The sequence below is a fragment of the Carya illinoinensis genome, chromosome 6 (assembly GCF_018687715.1).
Source record: "Carya illinoinensis cultivar Pawnee chromosome 6, C.illinoinensisPawnee_v1, whole genome shotgun sequence".
In the NCBI taxonomy this organism is placed as follows: domain Eukaryota; kingdom Viridiplantae; phylum Streptophyta; class Magnoliopsida; order Fagales; family Juglandaceae; genus Carya; species Carya illinoinensis.
Genome location: NC_056757.1, coordinates 29,786,790 through 29,802,112, shown reverse-complemented (window position 1 = coordinate 29,802,112; position 15,323 = coordinate 29,786,790). Strand labels below are relative to the sequence as shown.

Sequence of the window (15,323 nt, the reverse complement as noted above, 5' to 3'; positions counted from 1 at the left end):
TATTTCCGGGCTGATCAGATACCGAGAACCGTTAACACTTAACGCGCATAGAAATGGATGTTTGTGGATGAAAGATAGTCGGTGGTTTTGGACGCCGTTTGTGACCAGACCAGTGTAGACCTACGTTCATCTCGATGTCCAACCAGATTACGACGCGTCAGCTACACCACGTGGAGCACGCAATCACCAACGATGATTGTGGGCCTGTGGCGCTTCGTCCGGGGATCCTAGCAAGTTAGCAACCTATTCCCGAGCTCTCTCTATAAAAAACCACGGCAATACGAAGTCCGTAGTTTAGTGCGACTTTTCGAGAGAGAGAGAACCGGAAGGCAAGGCAACGGAGAAGAGAAGGGAAGTTATCTCGTTTAATTCTCCGACGGTCTCGTGCTCCAACCGTTCCTGGCAACCGGATCTCCTGGGAATCATGGTAAGTTTACTCTCTTCTCTCTTGGTAATTCGTAATGTTAACTCGTTTCCGGCTGGATTTTTTTAAATTTATTTTATTTTAATTTTTATTTGGATTATGCTGTTGACATCGTAGTCTTTTCTTGATCCGTTCTTATTCCTGATAAGTCGATCGCTAGATCGATCTGATCTAGCCGAATGCAGCTGGAACGGTTGTGATTAACGAAGGATCTAATCTAGAATTTTGTTCTGCGAATTATTATTTGATGTTGATTCATAGAAAACGTCGATAACACCCCGCTCCCCCCCTCTTGCTGCATGCAGATGGTATATTATGATTGTATTTCCGATTTCTCATCTTTTAAAATCGTTACCATCCATTATTGAAAAATAAAGACTTAACAGGTTGTCAATGCCGAGCTGAAAGAATATGAACCATTTAGTTACAAATAATATTTAGCATTTCAAGAAATCTAAAGATCTTTCGATCTAAGTAAATATAATATCATGCATCTAAGCATTAAAATAGATTTCAGTGCAATGAATAAGAAGTAACCGAAGGTATGAGAAAATTCATGAGTTTTTGTATGATAGTTTGTTGCGCCTTTCCCAGTCTATATTTGATTTTATTTTTTTACCTTGTTTGGATGGATGGATATATAAACCTGAATTAGAGAGTAAATTGAAAAATTGAAGGCCGTGTCTTTTTTGACCCTATGGTTTGATGATTTTTGAACGAATTTGTCTTGTTCGGGGTGCTTGTGCAGACAACTTCAAGGCGACTTGCGGATAGGAAGGTGGAGAAGTTCGAAAAGAACATTACAAAGAGAGGAGCTGTACCCGAAGCAACCACGAAAAAAGGGAAGGACTATCCTGTTGGTCCTGTTCTGCTTGGCTTCTTCATTTTTGTTGTCATTGGTTCATGTAAGAATCTGCTTCGTTGTTAACCTTTGTACCTATTCGTCATCTCTATTTTGTTTTTGTTCAAGGTGGCGCTTTTCTTATGACAAATTTTTTGAATAATGTTGGTAGTACAAGATGACTTAGTTTCTTCATTTGAATAGTAAGTTTAAACGATTAGCCCATTCTCTTAGGCTAGTAAGTGAATTGAAGGGCAAGAATTATTTCTGTGAATTATCACCAGGTTAGTAACCATTTTCTGCTGGTGATCATTGTTACTGTGCTTCGGTTGGGGCTGCTTAGAAATCTTAGGTTATGAATATCTGAGTTGTTGAGCTTTGGGATATCTATCTTGAACCCAAAGTTCTTATTCAAATCAAACAAACTGAAATTTCTCATTCTATGGATTGGCTAGCTGCATTTTTGTTAAAATTATGGTTTAAGTTGAATGTGTATATTTTAATCATGGCTTTTTACATTATAATTGACATGGGCTAACATTAATAGAAGTGATGAGCCTTCACTGAAACTCTCCACTTTGGCACTTTGTGACTAGCGTGCTTAAATCTTACTGAACCTTAGAGAACAGAGTGGAAAATGAAACCCATTCTCCAGTTTGGACTCATTTCATTTACTTCAGGTTGAATTGAATTCGAGAATCTACCGTGGCAGCTCTTTTTTTTTTAAATCCTCATGTGAATTTGAGTTTTCTTGTATGGTTGCGAGGCGTTCGTTAATGGTTCCTTTCAAGGTTTACTGATGTCATATTTTCATTGTTTAAACAGCTCTCTTCCAGATAATCAGAACGGCAACAACTGGAGGCATGGCGTAAAACATGACCTGAAATTGAGAGATGGCAGCAGATGAATTCCTATTATGTCTCTGTGACTCTTTTTTTTAGCTGTCTAGAAAACCGATGACGCATCAACTAGTGTTCGTTCATTCATGTTGAGACTAACTCGAGTGTTTCTAATAAAAGACACAATTTCCATGTGTAATAATTATAATTTCTCTTATATTATCTTGTTTCTGTTGTCTTAAGGGTCCGCAAGTGACCTGCGCATTTAATAGGTGAGGCTGAGAAAATTTTGGCTAACCAGCACACGAGGTCTTTGTTTTCGAGGACGAGGGGCTCGAGCTTAGTCAAGTTTCCTTTTCATGAATAAGCTTTTTCCTTTCTATGCTTAATGGTTTCATGAATAATCTTTTCGCCCTCCAAAAAAGTAGAAATTCGTGAAAACTTATTGGGGACATTTCTGACGTAGGGATGGTTGTCCACAGTTTGAAGTCATTCGAAAGGCCTGGATACGTGGATTGCTTTGTCAAGCCGTCTGCCTTGTACGAGTGTCCGTGTCCCTGCATGTAGGCAATTTGTTCTGATTAGCATGCTCTTTTACAGCCAGTCTGAAAGAGCTTAGGTATTGAGAAAAACGGCAGAGTTTGCCTAGTATGTCTATGATATAATCCCCGGCGCACCCTCAAAATGGATCCCAATCCAGTTGTAAAGATTGTTTTAGTGGCTTTTTGGTTTACATTAACTTACCAGCAGTATGGGGTACGAACTAAGAAGCCTATGGTTTTCGGCGCGGGAGTGAGTTCTGAATCTCTGATCAATGCGGAAGATTTTCAACACGAAACAGAAAAATGTATCCGCACAAACCCTGAATTATGTGAAACATATGAAACCTTTTCTTATTCTTGGGCCGCCGAGACAAGGGAAGTCTTGAGAATTTTGAATCCAATTTTATCTGCAGTTCTTACATCAACTAAGGAAAAGATTAGAGGTCTGTTGGTGTTAACAATAGGGAAAATAATACTATTAGAGGTTTGTTGGTGTTAATAATAGGGAAAATGATCCTATACCTAATTGAGTTTGGCCATTCAATTTGATAGCTCATATTTTATTTTATTTTTTAATATTTTTTTATTTAATGATTAAGAAAGTAACTATTAATTTATTTTTTTATTTTTTAAAAATGTTTAAACATGTTTAAAAAATTTTTTTTTTTAAAATAAAGAAAAATACAATTTACTCTAGAAGCACACCAAGTGGGCAAATTGAGCAGCATAATAGCACCATCCTAATAATGGTGACTACTTAATTTGGCAGCTGAGGCCAACTGCGGGAAAACATTCATTCGACTTTTTTTTATACTGGCGGGGTGGGGGGCACAATTGCTTTTACTTTGATTCTCCTCGACCATTTTCGCCAAACCAAATAGATACTACATAGGACACATCCAACTAACTGAGAAATGGGCAGTCTGGACTATGTTCTCTAGAACCGAAGTTATTGTCATGTTTGTACACAAAAAGGGAAAGCTGATCATCATAGAACCCATAGTACCATCTGAGTCACTTACAATGGAGCTTGGCTGAAACAATTTCCAGTAATCGCTAAGCCAATCATGCCTAAAACCCGAACTGAAATGAAAAATCCACCCGACACGCCGATGCTGCCAGAAACAGAGAAACTGAAATTAAGCAGTAGCAGTCAGGCAAGGGTGAAATGCAGTGCCACATGCAATCCATTGCCGCTTCCTCCCACGTGGCACAACACATCCAGGAACCTTCAGCCATTCTCTGCTTGATACGTTATAAGTAACCAATCGGTTCATTTGTCTAGATCTCAAGGATAGCATGAGCAAGCCTTTGTTACCCAAGCAAGTCATCCTAACGTGCTTTCCGTAAAACTCCAAGCACCATATGTTTGGCATTCTGTCTACCTCCTTCCACAAGAGCATCATTTTCTGCAGCTCCCATATGCAAACACATGTGGCTGCATTCTTTGTAAGCAATCCCACTAGCATGATCTGGCCTCCATACTCTGCGAGTGTGTAGTCAGTCAGATGCAGTGGGGCAGGAATTATATACTGCTTCCAAACCCCAGTTACCATATCATAGGACACAATCCCTTCAGGATCTGAACGCATGAAGTAAAGTGTTCCATCAATGGAAACAGCCTGTGACCGGAAGTTCAGGGATAGTGGCAACTTAATATACGAGGGCATGTTTCCAGGATGGATCCAAGAGTTCTTCACTGAGTCATATACTTCAAACTCGCCATTACACCCCACCCACAGGATCTTATAGCCCCCAGTGGTTGAATTCCCATTCAGAGTCATCCCTACTGCAACACGAGACCAGACCTTAACTGATCTAGCTGGCAACTCTTTAAAAGATTGAGTCAGGGGGTTGCATATGTAGAAGTTCCTATGACCAATATCAAGAAAACACACTAGGCCCCCAGCTGAAGCCACAGGCAAAATGATAATCTTATTGGGTAGAGAAGAAATGGTGGGGTGGTGCCATTTCTTCGAGGAAGGGTCATACATAGCTCCAGAATTCACGTTTTCATGGGTAATGGTGTAAAACCAGGGATTGCCTTGTGGGACTTGGGCACAATGCTGAGAGAAACTTTGAGAGTTCAGCAAGGAATTCCATTTCTGGCAAACGGAACGAAAGCGAAAAAAGGTAGCAATGGGAATTCTTGCAATAACAGCTTCAAAAAGGTCCTCTGGAAAATCTTTCCAAATCTGTTCTTCCATCACCTCAACTGTATTGGTAGTCATGGATGATTTTCCACGGGTCCGATCCTTCCGAGATTTCTTGGCCAGTGGAAGTTTGTAAGGTTCCAACATCTTGAGACTTTCAGACTTTCCAGCTGTCATCATAAAACTGTAGTAATCATCAGTAGAACCATCATTGACATCGAGCAAGCAAAGCCTGCATGGAGAAAGATAGTTATCAGTATATTTTTTATTTGAGGTGCATTACTGTGCTCATTCCAAAAGTATATACCCAGATAACTTGCACAGAAATTTTGGAGAGAGAGAGAGAGAGAGAGAGAGTGAACTTAATGACCAAATGCTTTCTAGTCATTACAACCAAGCTACAACTCTTCAGTTGTCCTCATCAACACAAATTTTTGCTCAAGGAGGAGAACAATACCGTGATTGGACTATATGCTCACGACAGAAAGGTTATTTGTATACAATATACAATAAGTAGTTTAGAAAACACTGGCATTTAGTAGCTCAATAAATCATTGCACTAATTACAACATGCATTTTAAAAGTGAAATTGAAATGTAATTAGGTTGGAGAGAGAAGGTCGCCAAGTGAAATGAAAGGGAAGAACATCAATGGTAAAACTATATGAATTATATAACATGGAAAGAAAATTTTGTAACCTAATCTGAAACCTAGTGAGAATGATGTCAAAACATAGCAAAAAAAAGAAAAGAAAAGAAATTCTCCAACAAACACAAAAAATTTTAAAAAATGTGATATTTAAGAAACTGTATATAACAGACAGAACATTCACATTTTGTCATGGACTTAATAACACATAGTATAAATGTTTCTTAAGCCTCTAACTCCATTAGAAGCCCATGCCAGAAGTTTATGCAAGGGCTCTGATGGATTTCTCACCCACAATACAGAGGTCAGACATTGTGGCGGAAAGAGGCTGCTGCAATCTCAGGTTTCTGGTGAGATCATGTCATAGTTTCACCTAGATCTCATAGTTTTCAACAACATATATCCCAAGCCAGACCAAACTGCAAGTAAGGCTACTAAGGCACCGGTATGACTAGGGAAACATCTTTCTGGCCATATAATCAGACAAAAGCAATGCGACGTCCACAAAATGACTACAATATGTAGTCGGATCTGTGCAAAATTAGACTATGGTAGCAAAACTTACTAAAGTTTATTTTGTGTACTTATAAAAAAAAGTTTATTTTGTGTATTTACATAAAAAGAAGACTCAGAATATATCTAAAGAAAATTTAATCATGTACTTCATAACCCAGAGTAAGATGGTGGGTGCAAACCCAGGTTACTTGAAAGGTTGACAGGGAAATATATAAATTTTTTAAAATAGACATGAAACCTCACCAAGACAGGGCCCTTGGAACCCAACCTTAGAGAGTAAATCTCAGATACACAATCCCACCACAAGAACTATGTATCAGGTAATCTAGAAGAATTCCTAGTAGGGAGTTGAAGCCAGGATGTACAAGTCTGCAGGTTATCCCAAGCCCATCTGTGACCACTAGGCTGCACCCTGATGGGTTAGAAACAATTTCAAATTGCAACTAACTATCTTGACACTGTTAGTAAAGATAATTTTTTGTAGTATTTAACTGCATAGGTGCTAGTTTCCATGTCGCGAAACTATCACCTACCTCAAATCTATCCATCTCTGCTGCAAGGGACAAACTTAGCAAAGAACAGACTTTTTTTTTTTTTTTTTAGCAGAGAACAGACATGAAGTGGAGAAACTTGGAATTGGGGTTTGATGTTAATATATAGGCCACACTCATGTCAGTTTGTCACCAATTCTGAAAAGCCAATCAGGTTTTTTGGCCCATGCCTTAAGCTTTATTGTTGACATAAGTTTATACCCAATTCAGGAACTACAGCCTTTTCTTCCAGGTTAAATCACGAAAGACTTAATGTAGGAATACAAATGAAGAAATCAATATAAGATTGCGATAGCTAACACCTTAAATTTTTTTTATGTAGTTCTTCTCATTTAGTGCTGGCTGTTTTACCTTTTTATGAATGGGGGAGGGATGCCAAGCGGTAAGGCCATGCACTAATGAAGATAAGCACGCTCAGCCCTTAAGTAGAAAACAACCAAACCTCAAGATTATGAATACATAGCCGATTGAAATCACAAACCACTCAACCCAACATAATTAAACAACTCAAACATCAATAGTCAGTAATCTTTTATATATATATATATATATATTTTATAAGTAGTAATCTTATATATATGTGTGTGTATGTATGTATGTATGTAGGGGCGTTTACACAGAGGGAGAGCCTTCCAAGAAAAATTTGACCCCAAGTTCTCAAAATGAAATGGGTTGTCTTTTTTATTAGAGAGAGATAGGCGGATCACATTTTTTTGTAAGTATCGGAAAAACAGTTTAACACACCTGAATCACCGAGAAACTACAAACAAAAATTCTTAATTCACAAAAAAATGAGAATAAATAATATGAAATAAAGAAATCGGAATGCCTAAGCAGAAGATCGCGCCACCCCCAGCCCCCCCCCCCCCAAAAAAAAAAAGGAACAGAGATTTCTCAAATAATAAACAAATAACATAAATTGTCTGTGCATAGTATAGATTCTCAAAAAGCTTGGAAAGATCTAGAGAGAGAGGGGGGCGGGAGGGACCTGTGGTGTTGCTGAGAGTGGAGTTCGGAGAGAGGCAGTGGATGAAGAGGCTGAAGAAAATGAAGAGGTTGAGGAGGATGAGGATGAGGAGGATTAGAGCCGTAGAGTTCCAAGAGCTCCTGAAGCTGACCGATGAGCTGCCTCAGCATGGCCAGCCCTTCCATGCCCCAGCCGAAGGCCACTCTCCGATTCTCTCTCCCCCCTTCTCTATGAAGGCAAACTCAAAAGCTAAAAACCAAAAATAAAACAAAAAACAAAATAAAATAAAAACCACAAAGCTATCCACTCTTCTTTTCCCACGTCAGATGGCCCAGTCGATAACTTGTATTTGGGTTTCGATCATCCCGCGAGATGTGTACATCAATTCCTGCCCTCCTGCTTTACCGAGCTGCCCTTCCTGGAAGGAAAACAGACGTAAGACTCAAATATGAAATAAGAGTAATGTTATTTATTATTTTAATTTTAATTTTATATTTTATAATATAAAATTAGATAATTAAAAATTATTTATTATAATTTATCTGTAAATTTATCATCTAATATTATATTATAAAATAGTAAGAAAATATTAAAAAAATAAATGATGAATAAATTTTTTTATAAAAAAATTATGTGAGTATTATTCTAACAATATTACGATTAATAAATTTATATGAAAGAAAAATATTATGATTATAAAGCGATTTTATAAAAATAATTTTATAAATATATAATATGTTAGCATTTTATAAAGCGATTTTAAAATAAAAATAATTTTATATTCTAACATATTATATATTTATAAAATTATCTTTATAAAACCGATTAAAACATTTCCCTGTATAAAAAGCGGAATACCATTCTGCCTTCCACGTGTGAGCACGGACTTTATAACTTATGTCTTTATGGACTATGGTCAAGACGACTCAAAATGCCTTTTTCAACCAGCTATACCTTTTCGAATGATCAACGGCTGAGATTACATCTCACGAGTCACTTTCTTTTCTCGTTCTTCCTTCCTTCCACAGTTCCCACGCACACGGCATGATTGTCCCACCACTTTCATATTTATGATGATTTTGTTGGATTTACGAAACTACCTACTATTTATTACTAATGTCCCCCCCCCCCCCCCTCTTTTCTTTCATCAATTGTCATAAATACCCTTTACCCCTAACATCATTTATTTTATCTTTTCCTTTTACGTTTTATTTATTTTATCTTTTCCTTTTACGTTTTATGAGGCTCGATTTCTTTTGAGAAACCTTGTGATTTTACTTTATTTTTGCTGCATTAAGTCATTGACTCTCCCAAAATATATGTAAGAGAGGTAATATGAAAGTAATATTATATGAGAAATAATATTTATAGTTATGAGTGTCTAAGCGTTATATAATTATTTTGAAAAAAGTAAACAAATATGAGATGTAAATGTAAATATAAATAAATTAATTTTTTAATAATAGACATCATTCATTTTTAAAGCGATAGCACAACACTTGCATTCTTTACAACTGTATGTCGTATTACTCTTTTAAGTGACTTAATATATCAACTAGTTAAAATTTAATCCATAATAAATGTGATTGAAGATGACCAAATTTAAAATGAAGAACAAAATTTCTCTAAAATCCACGATGAATTAATGCTGCTATACCATTGATTTATGAAGCAGATTAAACATACCAATCTATAATGAGCTAAGGTATTAAATGAAGCAATTAAGGCACGTACAAAATTCAATTGAAGGGAGCAGAATAGAAGTAATGTCCTTCTATAATGGTCTCTAGGGGACCCAATAATGATGTTAGGGAACCCAAGTGTCATTTTGGATTTTTAATACTTTGCAACCAAAAGTTGAGATTGACAAAGGAAATTGCATAAACATCACCAACAATTGAAATGAGTATAGGAACATCCTTGTCTGCCCACACGGCCAGACCATTATTCATGGACAGGATTGCATCATTGTGTGGATGAAACAACCGTGCAATTCATGGGCGGGCATTATATATTGCATTCGTCCAAGTTCCAAGGGAATGCTTCCTTTGCTGACAAAAAAAAAAAATAGAAGAAGAAGAGAAGAATCTGAATCTTCTAAGAAACTGAAATTTCCCCTTTTCCAGAGCTAACATCTTTCACATGCCTAACAACATGGTTACAACCAATCTTGTCGTAGGCTATCCTTTTATAAGGCGCATAAGTTGCAATTTAGATAGTAAGAGTGTTTCATCTTATTATTATTATAAATTTTTTAAATTTTTACACAAAATATAATAAACAATTCAATTTTTTTAAATATTAAAATAATAATAATATTAAAAAATAATATTTTAATAATATTTTATTCAACTTTTATATAAAATCATCTCATTTTATTTTACTATCCAAACTGCACTTAACTCTTCCCTGCAACCCCAACCCAAAAGTCATGGTCACGGTGGACATACATGATGATATGAATGCTGTTGCTTCAACGTAGCACTTGGGACAATGTCTGCCTTCAATGTTAGGTTAAACACCCTACAAGATATTATAATGTGCTACATTTTCTTTGTTTTTGTTACTTTTTTTATATTCTATGGTTTCGATGGGTTTGGCAGGAGGAGAGATTGGTTGGTAAGAGTACCGTGAATTAGCTTCACGAGAATGTTGCTTCAAAATTTAAGCTTATAAGTTATCATGTGTATAGGTCTATATCTATACTGTGTATAATCAGGGCATATAGGAAATTTGACCATGTATTTCTATTAAATATGGGGATATGGATTTTTAGTGCCATATTTGGTAATTTTTCAATGGTTTTATATGTAAGATAAATGTTATAGGTACAAGAATTCGATAAAAATAAATTTATAAATTGATATAATTTTATATAATACGTTAGATTGTAAAATTATTTTTTATTATAAAATAAATTTAACATAACATATATTTTCTTCGTACAACACTTGTCATTTTAATGGATAATCACTTAAAGATATGCTTTATCAACCAGTGCAATTGGCAATGTTTGGATGAGAGAGACACAGGAAAAAAATTGAAGAGGGAGATGGTCGGAGAGTAAATTTGAGGGCGAGAGGTGGGCAACTTGGTAAAGAGAAAGTAATGCATCATGATATAGAGAGGAAAAGGTAAGGTCAAGGGGAAGGGTTTGATTTTGAATGATGGTTCGTCAAAAACCAAAGGGAAGGATGGGAGGCGGTGGGGTAATCATTTCTTCAGCCTGGGGAAGAGAGGAAGTTGGTCCTTTTGTGGTGGGTATAGTTGTATGATAGCTCATGATGATCATCATCATGGATTCCCTTCTTTTACGTGTGCTTTTGATTACTCGGTTTGGCCACTTTTTCGAACATGGGGGTTCTTTCTTCTCGAATCTCATTGCTCTCGTACATTGGGGTTCCTTTTGTTTTCTCCATATGTGGGCTTTTGATTTTGGACATGAAAATCACAGAATAATCAATTATAGCCATCATACTATGAAAGATGAATGTGGTCCGAGCATGAGACCCAAGCCCAAGAAAAATAGCCCTAGAGATATGATTAAAGCAACATGGGATGCATGTTCCATGTATAGGGGATGCAGTTTCACAAATTGTTTAAAAGAACAGTGTTACAGTGCTACCTCAGTCATAGCCTCCCACGTCCATAATTTTTGTATTTAAAACTATCTCAACTCATTTCATCTAAATTTTTAATCAATATAAATTTTTTAAAATTTTAAATAAAATATAATAAAAAATTCAATTTTTTTAATATTAAAATAAAATTAATATTAAAAAATAATATTTTAAAAATATTTTATTAAACTTTCATCTATCATCTGATCTTAACACAGCTTAATATTCGAACTTCTCCGGAATTTGATTGAAACAAATGCTTTGTTGAATGGATAGGAGTTGTAAATTATTGATTTTTTTATTAGCTGTTTTCTTGGGTCTAGAAGTCATGCTATGTGTTAGGGTGTACCATACTTACAGTCCCTATGTCTGACATTGTCATTATTAAAATAAGAGATAATTCAAAAATTATGAAGAATATCACATTAACACAATAAAATAAAAGATATTAGAGTACAATAACATTTATAGACTATCGCATTCTTGTAGGCTATTTGTAGGCTAGATTATATATAGACTCAACACCTATTAATTTCAACGTGAAGAATTCTATTTGCAAAGTTGTTTTACTGATACACTAATCACCTTTTTACACACCCCTGACATTGGCACAAATCTAAAGTGAAATGGACTAAAGTCAGCAAAAATGTGAGATTATAAAAAAAAAAAAAAAAATTATCGTCTGTATTTAATTTTAATTTTTAAGATTTTCAATCGTGATAAGTAGGCAGTGACATGCCTAGCTACTCTGTCAATGTCACTACCAATTAGATTAGCTACCCGAGCAGGCAAAACAAGTAAACACTGTTTTTTTTTTTTTTTTTAACGACATTTGATTAACGAGTTTTTCAAAGGAATACAGGGGTAGAAAATAATGTGAAATCGAGAATGGAACTTGAGCCTGTTCTGGAATTACGAGGACTAAAATGTTGGTCTAGTATTCCAAAGTTTTTCGTGGGGTGAAGTGTCTTGACATTTTTACTTCCTCGGGATCAGTTTTCAAGTTTGCATTCAAAGGATAGGACGCCATTGTCATGCTCCTTCATTCTCTAATTTATCTTGATATTGACATGATTCAACGTACTTACCCAGAATGATCACATGATTCAACAGTCTCAACAACCAATCCCCATGAGTAAACTCACCCTCCCTTATCCTTTAATAACTCGCTAATCTCATGCACTAAATATGACTAAAAATTTACTACTATTTCACCCTCTCCTTGTTATAAGCACAGTTCAATCCTCTCTTGCCCATCCACGTATTTAGTATGGGAACTTGCGGCAAAACTTGCCACATAATGAAGAACATATTTTCAGAAGCCGATTTTTGGCTGTTCTAGTGCCTGATGACATTACATTGCCACAACTTGTGCTCCAAGATGCTGAAGTATATGCTGACAAGGTGGCATTCGTGGAGGTTGTGACTAGAAAAGAAGTCACTTACAGTGATGTGGTTAGGAACCAGGAATTCGCCAAGGCCTTGAGCTCTCTTGGCCTTTCAAAAGGACATGTGGTGATTGTTGTACTTCAAAATGTTTCAGATTGCCATTGTTGCTTGGGGAATCACGGTTGCTGGGGGTGTGTTTCTAGATGCAAATCCCACTACACATGCATCAGAAATTAAGAAGCAAGTGGAGGCCGCTGAGGCCAAGCTAATTGTCACAAATGGTCCAAACTATGAAAAGGTTACGATCTTGGATAGAAAATTTAATGGAGTTACGGCCAAGAATTCTAAAGCATAGAGTAGCATAGAGATACATACGTAAAACAAAGTCTAATTATATTTATTGAATATTTAATATTACGTAATAAATTTATCCGTAATAATAAATATTGTGAAAATCACTTTATATGTCTATTTCTTTCTCTCACTTTATATCCTAGAGTTCGATTGGGAGATTAAAATCAACGATATGTATCTAAGCATATACTAATATTTTGTTGAAAACCACAGGTTAAAGGTTTGAGACTATTAGTAATCATACATGGTGAAGAACTAATTGAAGGTGCCATGAATTGGAACAAATTGCTTAAAGCGGCTAATCGAGCAAGCACCAATATTACTAAAGAGGATGTGCACCAAACTGATCTATGTGCCCTTCCCTTCTCATCAGGCACCACAGGTTTGTCAAATGGTGTCAAATTGACTCATAGAAATCTGGTTGTCCATCTGTGCTCAACACTCTTTAGTGTGTGGGACCATATATGGTGGGCCAGGTCACTACACTTGGCTTGATTCCGTTCTTCCATATTTATGGGATTATCGGTATTTGTTGTGCCACCCTTAGAAACAAGGGAAAAGTGGTGGTGATGGAAAGATTTGAACTCCAAACATTTATAAATACTTTGATCACTTAGGAGGTCACATTTGCACCAATTGTACCACCAATTATCTTGCAGTTGGTTAATAATCCAATAGTGGAGGAATTTGATCGAAACATGCTTAAACTCTGGGTTATTATGTCTGTAGCTTCTCCGCTAGCACTAGAGCTTCTTACTGCCTTTGAAAACAAGTTCCCAGGTGTACATGTTCAAAAGGTGAACAAGATATCTCATTTCACCATGTTGCTAATGTTGGAAAATCTAGACCAAGACCCTTGTGAATATTTTGGGTCTTTGATATGCGCATGTGCTAAATTGTTTTCTTTTTATTTACTAATAGCATCTAGACTGACGGAGCACAGCTGCATCACTCTCACTCTTGTGAATCCCGAAACTGGCTCTTGGCTTACAAAGAAGAACTCGGTTAGTTACATCCTTCTAAATTTGGAGGTCAAGTTCATTGATCTGGAAACCGGTCGATCTGTGCCCAAGAATACAACTGGCGAAATCTATGTCAGAAGCCAATGTGTAATGCAAGGTAAAGAAAATGGAGATCACAACATATTGTACTGCTGTCATCATTCGTCCAATTCCCCAATGCAAAAGTTTGAAGTCTTGTTTCCAAGTGATATGTTTGCAATGTGTAAGCACAAATTCCACCGTTATGATGACGTTACTCAGATACTGATTACAATATAGCTCCTTGTCTCTTTAGGATATTATAACAATAATGAGGAGACTGCACAAATCATTGACGACAAAGCGTGGCTTCACACTAGTGACATTGGATTCATAAATGAAGAAGAAGATGTTTTTGTTGTGGATCGCATTAAGGAGTTAATCAAGTACAAAGGTTTTCAAGTAAGTCTTTGCAATGCTGTGAGAAGTAGCCATGAATTGAAATCATTATAAAAAGTATGAATTTTTTCTTTAAAAATAATGTGAGATCTTATTCACCACATTCTTATATTTGATCAAGGTATTAATACAACGATAAATGGAAAAATTCACTAATACTAAAAGTTTAAATGAATAGTCAAACTAATTCATATCTCGTAGACATAATTAACCTTCTTTTTCATCAATATTAAAAAAGAACTATTATAATATTTTATCATAGCAAAAAAAAAAAAAAAAAACTTTTTAACACAATTTGAACATCTATAGGTGGCTCTTATTGAGCATGAGGCTATTCTTCTCACTCATCCTTCAATTGAAGACACAGCTATAGTGCTGTGAGTATCATCATCATCATCTTTATTCTTGCTTTTTCTAGCTAGTCGAATCTGTTTTAAGAATTTGGAGACTAAAAAAATCAATAATGTCTTTAACATTTATGGAGTTTTGGAATTTATAGACCGCCTGATAAGGAGGCAGGGGAAATCCCAGCTGCAAGCGTTGTGGTGACACCTAGTGCAACAGAGAATGCAAAAGATGTTATAGATTATGTTGCCTCAAATGTTGCACATTACAAGAAAGTGAGGATGGTGCAATTTGTGGACACAATCCCAAAATCACATTCGGAAAAATAATGAGAAGGTTCCATAGAGATAAGGTGATAATGTTGTCGAAATAGTTAGCATTATAACCTACCTCTATTTTTCTGATCACTGAGACTTTGAAATAAAATTTGTAAGAGATGCATCAAAGGAAACAGTACTTTTATGACGTCTTATACCCTTTTTTTTTTCTATATTCTTTAGAATATAAATCGTATCGGTTCTTTAACGCAAATTTATTATTGCATTTTTTTTATATTATTTGAACAATACTACTTTTCCTCTTAAATTCTTATCATGTAATCTGTCAAATAGACAACGAACGACACTGGACCAAATAATACCTAACACGAGAAAATGTGTTCACAACGATGGTGATAAAGTGAATAAATAACGGAG

The 15,323-nt window shown here is 35.8% G+C and overlaps 2 protein-coding genes and 1 pseudogene across 2 annotated transcripts; 2 read left to right on the top strand and 1 right to left on the bottom strand.

Moving 5' to 3' along the window:
• The first annotated feature begins 267 nt into the window (after nt 1–267).
• Nucleotides 268–2,321, top strand: LOC122313086 (stress-associated endoplasmic reticulum protein 2-like). The gene is made up of 3 exons (XM_043127814.1): nt 268–427; nt 1,173–1,329; nt 2,091–2,321. Exons 1-3 carry the CDS (start codon nt 425–427, stop codon nt 2,135–2,137), a joined length of 207 nt encoding a protein of 68 aa, XP_042983748.1. The 5' UTR covers nt 268–424; the 3' UTR covers nt 2,138–2,321.
• A 1,229-nt stretch (nt 2,322–3,550) lies between these two features.
• On the bottom strand, nt 3,551–7,771 carry LOC122313644 (F-box only protein 6-like). The gene is made up of 2 exons (XM_043128815.1): nt 7,503–7,771; nt 3,551–5,031 (listed from the first exon to the last, which is right to left on the bottom strand). The coding sequence occupies exons 1-2, from the start codon at nt 7,664–7,666 to the stop codon at nt 3,786–3,788; spliced, it is 1,410 nt and encodes a 469-aa protein (XP_042984749.1). The 5' UTR covers nt 7,667–7,771; the 3' UTR covers nt 3,551–3,785.
• Nucleotides 7,772–7,853: 82 nt separating this feature from the next.
• LOC122312743 lies at nt 7,854–15,001 on the top strand (annotated as a pseudogene).
• Nucleotides 15,002–15,323: the final 322 nt, after the last annotated feature.